Source organism: Falco naumanni, chromosome 6 (genome assembly GCF_017639655.2).
Source record: "Falco naumanni isolate bFalNau1 chromosome 6, bFalNau1.pat, whole genome shotgun sequence".
Classification (NCBI taxonomy): Eukaryota; Metazoa; Chordata; class Aves; order Falconiformes; family Falconidae; genus Falco; species Falco naumanni.
In genome coordinates, this window is record NC_054059.1 from 77,632,379 (window position 1) to 77,644,463 (window position 12,085).

Genomic DNA, 12,085 nt, shown 5'->3' on the forward strand with positions numbered 1-12,085 from the left:
CTCATAGAAGCCCTAAGACAGAACAGTCCTGGTTAGGATCAGCACCCTTACTCACACAGAATCACTCTGAAAACAGGAAAACTGAGATAGAGAGGTGTGACTTGAGCAACATCTTATAATTTGGAAATGCCCAATATCAAATCAACATTTAATTATGAGGACTCAAAAGAGCTATGGGTTGATCAGCCTGGTTTTGCCCCTCTGTTCTGTCAGAGAAGCTGTTGTCTAATGCTGTGAGTTGGTTTGGAAGAACTATTCTGAAACCACTTAGCTGCACCCTGTGATACCACCAAGATCAAAACACAAACAAACCTCCTATTAACTGGCCAAACTTTAGCACCCTGCCCTTGGAGCAAGAGGTTGGAGTTAGGTCTCTCTTTTTTGACAGGGAGTTCACTCCTGCCTGAGCTATGGACTTAATCTGACTGTTCCCAGCTGACATTTCACTGGGCAGACACAGAACTGTTTGGCTCCAAGATGCCAAAGAGAAGGTACTTTGGAGGGAAATGGAAGAGGAGAGTGCCTGGAGTTGTGCTCCTGACCTCTGCCACACTAGTCAGGGGCAGCCAAAGACAGCAATCCTGTCTAGCCGCATCCTGCTGATAAGCATATAAATACACAGCAGGCACAGAAGGATATTTGAGCAGTGATGTTATTTTCCTGAGCTCCTCTGGCTTCTGGAATTCAGCGTTATATCCTTGGCAGGTAAGTACCCTTGAATTTGTTGCAGTGTACCTTCTGAGCAGGGCATCCCCCCTGTCTTCAGGCTTCCACTTGTAGACAGTAGCACAGCTACAAAGCTAAGTAGCAAACAGAAAACACTGAGTCCAGGAACAGACCCAAAACTCCACCTCTTGTTGCTCAGGCAGAGGCAGCAGTTATTTATGCAGAAGATCTTTGGGAGGGATAGAACACAGAGAATATTCCTGTCATTCCTATCCAATCAAGGTCAGAACACCATTTTATTTTTACTTCGGAAATGGAAGCTAGCAATGCTGATCACAATTATAATGTTCTGGGCTTTCAATACCTTCATAAGCTGGAGAGTAATTATTTCCTTTTGTTTGCTCAGTATATTTAGCAAAATAATTATAATTCACCAGATTGTTTTCTTTGTTTCGGTATATTGGCATAGTTCTCTCTCTCTCTCCCTCTGTTGCCTTTCATAGAAACTGTGGTGTTGCATGTTGTCATGTGTTGCATGCACATTTTTGGGGGGAGTTACGCATGAGAAAAAAAACATCTAAATATCTTCTGTCAGAAATACCATTTGAAGAATATTCTCTAGCTCTCCAAAAAGAAAAGATCAAGTCTATAGAAGAAGTAACAGTGAAAGCAGATGTTGCACTGCCTGCTGGATGCAGACTGCCTGCTCTGTCCATAGGGTTGAGTTAAATATGTCATCTTTCTAACCCATGTTCTGTAAGTACACCTGCCAGAGGAAGAAAGTCAATCAGAAGTCTACCTACAAGCCCCAGCGGCGTTGCTGCATTCAACAGCAAGGAGCCCAAGTCATTCCTCTGCTTGATGCCACTTACAAAATGTTAGCCTAAAGCTTGAGCCTAGATTGCTACTCAGGCACAAGCCACCCCAATACCACAAATCTCACGTTTAAGATGCACCTTGAGGCGTACCTTAAGCAAAAAAATCCATTTTGAACTTATCACTGATCACAGAAATAGCACCAGATATCACTGATAGCAGAAACTTGGGCCTTTCTTCCCAAAACATTTTCATGAGGCAGCACGTCCCCAAACCCATCTGAATGGATCTTCCCCCTTGATTTTTCCCTTGTTTCTGTGCAACTGGGTCGTTATTTTTAATTATTCCTATTATTTCTCACTGGGCCTGACATTCTGCGTTTGATGATTATTGCAGTCTGCTAATCTGCACTCAAGGCAATTTCCAAGGAGAGGTCTTTCCTGCTGTTTTGAGCAGATGGGGTTCACGTCTCTTGAGACACATAGTGTGCAGCCCTGCCTGATGGCACCCAGGAGGACATTAGGCAGAAGGCTCCTTTCAGGAGGAGGCCTGGAACATCCCCCAGTAGGCTACCGGCACTACACTAGCATATTTTAAACAACAGATTCAAAACCTTTTTCTTTCTCACGGAGTTATTTCTGAAGCTGTATTTAATGGTTTTTGTTCCATTCAATACCACTGAAACATGCTGTATAGAAATCACTGACAAACACAGACAAGGAAGCAGAGAAGAGGAGGAGAAGGAATGGAACTGGGCTTTCACTGCTTCTTCCCCTCTTTATTTTTTTTCCAAGTAGCATGTCTTTTACCAAGCTCAGCACAAGCCTACACTTTGCTTGTGGAGTTTAAATGTTTTGCCACTGCAAACAGGATGCTGTGATTTTGCCAGTTCAGTTCTCAAACCTTGCTCGGGAGGGGGGCAGGGAGAAGGGATATACATGCAAATCAAATTTTATCCTTTAATGCATTTGCACTCACAGCATGTCCCACAGCACACCATTATAAGCATTTTACATTAGACACAGTGATCACATTTCTGAAGCCTTTATCTTCTGCCCATTTAAGTCAGTGGTCATAAGGATTAGATTTCATATCTTAATGAGAGCTCGGTCCCAACAATACCATGTCTCTCCCTGCCTCTTTTATCCTGATGGAAATGCACCTTGCTGGCATGGCTTAGGGAGAACACTCCTCCCTCTTCTACCGCAACAGCTTGTTAGACAGCAGTGTTGTCCTGAATTATACAGGTATGATTTTTGTTGTCTATAAAATAGAAAAACCCTGTAATCACTCCCAATGTATTGTAGGCACACTTCAATGGATGCGATGCATCTATGACTTCCACTAATTTTGTGCAGTGGGCAAAAATGTGATACTTCAGAGGGGAAACAGGAAGAAAAAGAGGACGATGGACACAACACCCTTTCCAAATGTATAGGTGAAATCTTCATACTCTGAAAACACAGAGTTGATTGAAAAGTCATTTCAAGCAGTAACATATTTCATGCTTTTTTTTTTTTTCCTTTCCCGATTTCTGATAGAAACAGGTCCAAAAGGAGATCACTTACACTGGAACAAAGTTTAAACAGTGCATGATGAATATTAAGAAAAGATTTCTTTGCACTTTAAAAAAAGTTCACATGTACAGCTGTAGTCAGACAACCATCAGCTACATAAGTTTCTATATTTAGTTGCTTCCAGTGTCTGTACCAGTCTACAGAGCAGTTTCCCTACAGAATGGCATTCTGCTCTACCCATAATTGTATCTGGAAATGAAAATTCGTTGGATCCTGTTTACTTTTATTCCTGGTAGTCTAGAACTATTTCAAGTCGATTTGGTTGCAAATCCACACATCAATACATTTTTCCATAGGCGCATCACCCATCATTAAAAACCAGGACTGGCACAAGGCACAGGCGGTGCTGTTGAGGGCAGCTGACAACCGCACAGCAAGCAAAGGCACCTGCCCCCCTGCCTATTTTCCCTTTGCTCAGTCATGAGGAGGCAGCTGTTCTGCTGGACCATACAGCAAGCTCCTACTGCTGTAGCAGAGGCAGCTAAAGGTTTTCCCTCCAGCCCAGCTGTACCAGATCTGCTCTCTCCGCTCCCCCTCACAGGAGCAGCCTGCAACCTCTCATCATCAGGATAGCAAAACCTACCGGTGCCAACCTCACTGAGAAGTCTCCTGGCTTGTTTCAACCACAAAAGCAGACAGCCCCAGCTCAGAGAGCATCATTCCTATTGAAACATGCCAGATACCTGCACTGCAGAGCTCCAAGTCAGACATTGCTGAGAAGTTGTACAGGACAGTGCTGCTTTCTCTCATGTTTCATGGAGGCATCGCAGTGTGGCTTCACACTGTGAAGCCCCAGCTCTTTCTTCAGGTAGCTGTGCTCTGCACTTTCCGTCACAGTGGGACAACCTGGAGCACATAGGTTAGATGTTCCCTGCCAACAGGTTAACTCTTACCTGGGCTTGTGAAGGTTTAAAAGCAGAGTCAAAGCCATTCTGCAGAGAGTCCAGAAAAGGCTGGATTTTGTAGAGGCCATGCGTTGTCTGGCTCGAGCGGAAGGCCACAATGTGGAAGTACTTCAGGATCTTCTCAAACCGTGATTGTGTCATGATAAGTGCAATGCTCTTGTTGCTGTAGAAGCCGCTGCTCCAGATGCTGAGAACGGACTCACAGTGGTGGATGCTGGTTGATATCATGTAGCCTAAGAAGGCCTTCATTTCCGTCAGGGTGACGTCAATCCAGGCATCATCACTACCGAACCTCTCCTGGTACTTCTTGGCATACATGTTGGTTTGGACCACCATATTCTTTAGTACATTGTCAGGGACAAAGAGCTGAAAAAAGTCCATGGCACTGGCAGTCAGGGGCATTTTTCGTGTTGGACCTAGGGCAAAAGCAAGAGGGAAGATAAGCTCATCCCTGATCATCACAAGGTATGTCCAACGCCAGCAATCCAAAGCAAGGTTAACTTTCCTATAGCAGGAAAACAGGGCCAAAGTGATAGCACGTCAGTTAATTCCTTTGAAAACATACCTGCTGTCTGACAGATCTCATCAGGAAACTTCCCCCCTATATTCTCTGTCTTCCTCCTATATGATATGAATACAACACACTCTGAACAGTCTCTTCCTCTGGTCTGCACAGTCATTAGGTTGTAGCATGCAGGTCTGTGAAGCAGCATGCATCTATTTTTCCCATCTACAGACTATCTGTAACTTTTACCCTCAGCAGCTGTTTTGGCCTTTTTCTGGATAATCTTTGATTTGTCCATATGCGTGTCAAAGCAGTGCCTTCCTCAAACAGCCCAGCAGGAAGGTGTCCAAGCCCTCCAGAGACTGCACACTGTCCCCATCCCAGATGACATGACTCCTGGGCACTAGAACCTGATCCTACCTTTCCTTTTGCACCTCAAATTCCTGCCCAGTTCATTGTCATTAATCCTATGACTTTCAAGCCTCTGCTCCACACACAGAGCCATGTAGATCATGTCCACACACTACCGAGCTATGTGCCTCTGCCACCACATTGGAGCCTTATCCTGCACTGTGACATCCCCAAGAGAGCAGGTTACCAGAACAAGTCAAAGACACCACGTAGCTAGTGTTGCGGTCCTATGTCACAGCAAATATTTTAGCATTACAAGGCATACGTTGGTGGTCTTCCTCCCAAAATGTAATAAGCCTTACAGTCCCATGCTGTCATTACTCCAGCTTTTCACTGATCCTGCACCTTCTCTGCCCATTTCAACTATTCCATAAGAAGCAGAGGGGAAGGAGGGGGAAAAAAAAAAAAAAGGAAGCTCTAAGGGTTGGCAGCACTGTATCAGTATAACAAGGTTATCCAGTCAGACACCAGATTACATTAAGCCGAATTAGGAACATCAAGCCTGCAATACCAGGGATGCATACAGCCCTTTCTCCTCTAATCCCTTCCATAAGCTGATTAAGATCCATTTTAAAAGTAGTGCTTTTCATGCTCCCACCCCATGGCAGTGCTTTAGCCACCAGGTAAAGGCTATGGAGCCAGGGACATTCTCTATTCTCCTACAGAAGCGGTGAAAATCAATACACCTGAGAGGAGCAGCATGGACAAAGCCAGTGGACAGGGCAGTGCTTAAGAGTAGTTCTACATCACTGGGCAAAAATAGTGTCATGCTTATAACCCCAAACTCAGAGTTGGATCCAATAAATACTGCGCCTTAGTTTAACAGCCTTCAGCCCTCGGACTGTTGGAAACTTCCTGAACAAAAGCAGGCAGCACACAGCTGCTCATTTGAAGTTCTGCCTAACAAGAATGAGTCTCCCTTGCACTACGTGGCTGCTGGGGTCTCAGCATTGGCTCTCACAGCTGAATCGGAGCACGAGATCTGCCCTTCTACAATCTGGCTCTGCAAAGATCCACTACCATGTTGGTCAGGTGACGTTCTCCAGTACCCCTGTATCTCAGCTCACATCCTTAGTTACAGCAACAACTATAGCTTGCAGAAATTTTGCATGAAACAGTGCTATGAGGAACTACACAAATACCGTGACTGGACTTCAGCCTTAACGTTTGGGTGCACTCGGGCAATTAGAAGGACAGTAAAAACAGCACCAAGACACTGAACCAGTGAACCTTCAGACTGCAAAGAATGCCAAAAAAGCAAGCAAAAGCGAGTATTTCTTTTCCCAAGTGTAGTGGGGAAATAAACATATATTTGAAGATTACTTTCCAATTTTAATTTGTGAGACTGAGAAACTGGAAGTGAAACAGTTCAGTTGAAAGCACATTCCTCTATATAGCAAGACCAGAGCAAAGAGCTCCACACAGACCATGTTCTGGTAAGAACAGAGCAGAACATTGCAGCTTAAACGATAAAAGATTTTCATTATCAAGTGAAAACTATGGGGCTAGAAGAGATATACTTACTTAACCTTAGCTGCTATTGCAATAATAAAGCCTCTTAACAAAGAAGTCTCTTCTTTTGATCAGGAGATTTATATTCTAGTAGCACCCGCTAGACTGTTATAGCTGACATAAAACGCTCTACAAATGATTCTGCACGAATGACTTACAGTACATCACTTTCTTCTTCCCTACAACTTAATCTTAAGTTTTTACATTCTACAGTAGATATGGCTTCATTATAAAAACACAGAGTGTATTCCTAGTTATACACGAAGTCTTAAGTAGCTATTGAACTCCAGTGCCCAGGCAACCTCCCAGGTACAGCATAGAGATATTTTTTAAACTTTTGCCTTTAGAAGCAGATGCTGGGAGTAGGGGTAATTTTTTAAATCTTGCCTACAGCAAACAAGATGCATTCATAATGTATTAAGTCTTATGAAGTGAAAAATATTCGTCTTGAGACAGGTGGGTATGGACAATAGGTATGTGCTGGACTCCATCTTCAGGAAGTCAAGAGCAGTAAGAAGCACAAAAAGGTACCTTTGATGTATAAATAATTTTCCAGTAGCTGCACAAGTTTAACTTGAAAAGTGAATATGGAAGACTGCCAGGTATACTGGATAAGACAATTCCTTCTTACCCAGCAGTCCTGCACCAGCTGCACAGAATCTCCTATTTGCTCTCCTTCCTGAAATAAATATTCCAAGATTTGTATCCCATTGGCTATGCAGAACCCACACAGCTCTAAAAAAAGTGAACTGAATCACTTTCTGACTCAAACATCAACCTAATTGTTGACTAAATATAATTCTGAAAAGCCCTGTATAATCTCATTTTCTTAAAAAACAGCCTTTATTGGCAGTGAGTACAACTGATTCATAATTCACTGATATGCAATAAAACAAGAATGATATTGAATTTCTGTAGGTAGAAAACTGAATTTTTAACATGAATTGGGTTTTGCATAGTTAATTACTGGTCTAAAATACATTATTTAAATATGACTTTCCAAGTACACAAATATATCCCATATATAAAGCCAACTGCATAAGAAACTTAAATAGTGAATTTGTACTCTTTAAAGATTTTTACATTGACTTAAATAGCACTTACCCAGAAAATACTGATATGAAAAGAGTTCAGTGTTCCATACACGCACCATTTACCTTTCAAAGCTTTACTCAGTCAAATAAAATACTGGATTTGCCTAGTCTTCCATTCTCAAAATGAATACACAATTATCTCTCTCCTCTGCGCTGAAGCGTGTGCATGGAGAATGTATTTATTTACATAGGGTTTTTTTGCTTTAAGAACCAATCAGGATTTCCAATATAAGTTAGAGTCAGAGAACAAAAGCACTCTAGGAGTTCCCAAACATGCAGCTAGACCCAGTGTTCTCTGCACACCCGTGGCAGGGACAGGGCTCTAGTGAGTAACCTCTGGCTGGGCAGCACATGCACCAGCACAAGCATTTGGGGCTTGCTTTAAGTGACTTTGCAGAACATGGAAATGAACATAAACTTTCTCCTATCACACAACATGCACACGCAAACTCTTCTTCCTTCTCGCCTTGTCTACCAGCAAAAATTTGCTAGCAGCAATCACCTTGCAAGTCATTACTGCGACTAGATCCTATTTTGACCAGGTTGGTTCTATTTTCTGTTTTGCACTCAGAACGAATATCTCCCCCAGAGCTATAGGTATAGATTCTATAAGACTAGATTCAAAATAAATGAAGAAGATAAGCAGGGAAAGCCATTTGTGTTTCCATACTGGATATATGACTGTGCAGAGGAGGCTGGCACCTCGCCCTCAGACTGCGCACATTGCAGAGCCTGTTTTGGCTCAACTCAGCTCAGAGCAAACTGCAGCAGCCTCACTAGGTCCAACGCCTAGCTAGAGAGCAGGCTGCACGCTCCACTTCTCAGCAAATGCAAACATTGCAGAAAAAACAGAAAGATTTTAAGAAAAAGGTCACGTGAAACTTCTATGTCACCATCCCTCTGGCAGCCCCTGTGCATCCTCCTGCAATCTCTGGTCTTCTCTGTCGCTGGGTCCTAACCAGTCATTCTTCCCCCTGCTTTGATCCCACCAGTGTTTCTAGTCTTCCTTACTGAGCAGCACATTCAGAAAAAAGTAAGAACTCCAAGTGAATTAACTGCTTTTTCCTTACTTCACTGGTTTGCAGAACTAAGTAATCTGAGCACATTTTTATAAGTTAATTTACCCTTTTCCATTTTTCCAGTTCCAATTACCAACCTTCACAGACTCAGACTAAAAGATGGAAAGTTTCAAAGCCTACTGTAATCTATCAGTGCTCGCACATAACATACAAATCTTAATGAGGTCAAAAGCATTGTCATTATGGGCAGGATAAATCAGATGTGTAAGAAGAAAATGCAAGATGTAAGAAGAAGAAAATTCTCCTTTTGCTCTGCTGTGCAAAAGACCTAGTGCTCTCATTCAAAGTGTAACTGAGGTTCATGATAAAACATGTCATTACATTAATAGGCCCAGGTATTACCATATGTATGCCAATCCAAATTGCACGGGCTGGAACCAAACCTTGTACAGAGCTAAGCCAGGGTTGACTTTGAAATTAATTTAACTTTACTGGCAACTGGGCAGACCCAAATACTCCTGAATCAGATACAGGAGTGATAAAAGCATCCGTTTAAGAATTTAGAGGCCATTTCATTGTCCTCTTTGAGAAAAAATCTAACAATTTATAGTCATGCATGAGGATAGCACGTTTACGTGTATTATACACAGATACATATCTAAGAAAAATCTATGCAGAACCTGTTATTTTTGGTCAATTTGCAAGTATTTTCTCCTCTGACATAAGGCACAGCTTTCAAAGACTAGGGTTTGAAAAGACAATTAATTCCTTCTTCTTAAGTGTAAGCAATTACACACTTTCCAAAAGTACACAACATGATTTTGGGGTCTTATTTAGAGAACATAAAAAAAATGCTGACAGAAGATTTCTGTCAGAAAACATAGATTCATCAAAAAAATCATGATGTTTTCGTGGAAAAGTGTCAACTGATAAAATATGACAGACAGTTTAAACAATTCATCTTTCTCAATGAGTAGAGACCAATACTAAGAGCTGACAAAACAGCAACAAAATAAAACCCGATGTTTTAATATTTCCCAAGTGAGATTTTTCAGAACTTCCATTTCACATAAAGTTCCCGCATGTAAAGCTTTGGAAGCACTGGACCTTATCTGGCTTGCCAGAAAATCAGTTTTCGTATCGGCCCTATTCTTAATGGTCTGGAAGAAATGTCCATCAGACCACTGTCAAACCATAGCCAGTTTGACAGCCTTATGAGCAGCCTGCCAAGACAGCTTGAAGTAAGTGCATGTAACGGTTCTCTTCCAAGTTTTATTCCAGTTTATTTCAGATACTGCTCTCCTGTAGCAACTGGGCAGCAAGTATCCAGGTCTTTAATGCAGGATATTACGCTGCATGTATTTTGCTCACCTTCATTAAAAAAAGCAACCAAAGTTTCAGGGACAAGTCTACTTTAAATTAAAGGAGTCATCCTAATTTATACCAGCTGTGGTTCTGACCAATATTTGAGGACAAGTAGATGTTAGCATTTGTTATTCTGACAGATGAATTCTAGTTTCCCTTAGGACTGCCCGACACAAGAATTCTATATAAATGATCAAAACATGATCTGTACCGTGGAGTTGCTGGGAGCTCAGAGGCAACCTACGAGGATGCAATAAAAAACCCCAACTCCCGAACAGACACTATATTGGCTTTCTTAAGTGAGAAAGAAGAAACTAGATATTGTCCTTCCAAAGATGGTTCTTTTCTTAGACCACAAGGGCGCTCTCAGCAGTCCAGGCTTCTGGGTAGGATTTAACAGGACCCTTCCCCCAGAAACTTACTTTGCACCCTTGCCTGGGCATTCAGTTGCACACATTTCTGCTCTACATTTGGTTTCCGTTAAGTTTATTCTGAGCTATTTAGCAAAGTGTGATTTGACTGCACTTTTCCAACCTCTATAAGCGAGCCTTTGACAATGCCTCCAGGACTGCACATAACTGTAGTCACAAAAATTGTTTCAAACAGTTTCCATGAAAGGGTATTTTCTCTTCCCTCCCCAGCAATAAAAAGGATTGTTTTTCTCACAGTGTCAGCAATAAAGTGATCCACACATTGCAGTCTGACTTCTATCCATAGAGAGATTAAGAGCTGGGTCTAAAAGCAATCCAAGGACAAATTAAAAAGGACTAAAACCCAGTGCACATCCACTCCTTGCTGCCTGGTCAAGAGTCCCTGGCCTCCACACCAGACAGCGCTGAGTTATGACAAGTTAAATAAAGAACTTATTTAGTGAACCAAACAGTAAAATTTATATTAAGTGGTAAAATTTAGCAAAGTATCTAGTAAACTAAGGAACTTCCTGCAATTCAGCTTTTTTCACTGCTCTGCATTGGATACAGATTCTCATCTCATTTTCTTCAGCGTTATAGCAAAACCCTTGAGAGTCAGGTCTAAGCACATCAACCTGGCATAGGTCAGAGACGAGTAATGCACCCATTCCCACCCAACACCAGACAGCCTTCCCACCCAGTGTGACGAGAGGCCCTGGGTGATAACCAAGGCGCCCTGCCCATGCGTCCTGCCCCGCGCTGCTGTCACTCAGCAGGTTACTATGTGTGACAAGACACTGTATGAAAAATAGTTAAATTTCTGGCCATTTTCAGAGGACCAAGCAGGAAGGTCTTATGCCTTTCCCATTGACCAAGTGTACGCTCTGCCACCAACAGCACTGGTCTGGGAATGAGCACAGGAGCGACGTTGTGGCAGCCTTCTGTGGAAGTGCAGCTTGTAGATTTAAGCCACAGTCAAAAAACCATTTAAGTAAGAGAGTACTTCTTTGTGTTTACCATCATGTTTAAAGCTACAAAGCCTTCAAGCTGCGACAAGTGAAGTAGAAAGAATGAAAAGCCCACTGCGGATAATGTTTACACCTTTAATTATATACTTACTTCATTTCTGTGGTGAGATCTTACAACCTACCGATCACCGTTATCAACATCCAAGAGAACCTCCCAATCCAAAGGAACCTCCCAAACACTGGTGCAAGGTCTTATGGTTAAAATAATTTTAAAAAGCCAAACACCTTAAAACAGCAGAGTCAATGCTGGAACAGTACCATGTTGTGTCAGTTTACATAATCCTTTGCATATTACTCATCTGGCTGTGGGACTGAATACACTTGTCCCTCTTTAGAGGAATTCCTGCTGCAGCAGCTTCCATGGCAATAGTCAACTGCACTTTCTTTTGCCACTGCAGTTTTCTATTAACATTTTACTGCACTCAACCATCAGAGCAGATTGGCTGTTCCTGGCAGCCCAGCTGACACTGAGCCTATCTAGCAGGTTAGAGACAACCATCAACATTCTGACTTCATATATCATCAGTAATACAGCTTTTTGTAGATCACAGAGCAGTTACACATCTGGCTGTAGGCACAGCTGTGCACATTTATGAAATAACTCCATAAAGCAGCATGGACGGTTTTATGTCAGCACAACTTCCATTACTAGGCAAGGTGACCCTGATAACTAAATCCCAGAAGGCTGCTTTGGGATGTACCCATGGGAGGACACCCTGCTGCACCGGCAACTCTTGCAGATGCAATCCACCATCACATCTTTCTCTCCCGGGTCCC

General features: G+C 42.4%; 1 protein-coding gene across 1 annotated transcript in view; it reads right to left on the reverse strand.

The window, feature by feature from the left end:
* The window catches only part of PGBD5 (piggyBac transposable element derived 5), a 73,721-nt gene that overhangs the window by 39,446 nt on the left and 22,190 nt on the right, over positions 1-12,085 (reverse strand). Inside the window, exon 2 of the mRNA XM_040598907.1 lies at positions 3,953-4,380. Within this exon, the coding sequence (XP_040454841.1) occupies positions 3,953-4,380 (428 nt within the window). The remainder of the gene's footprint in view (positions 1-3,952; positions 4,381-12,085) is intronic.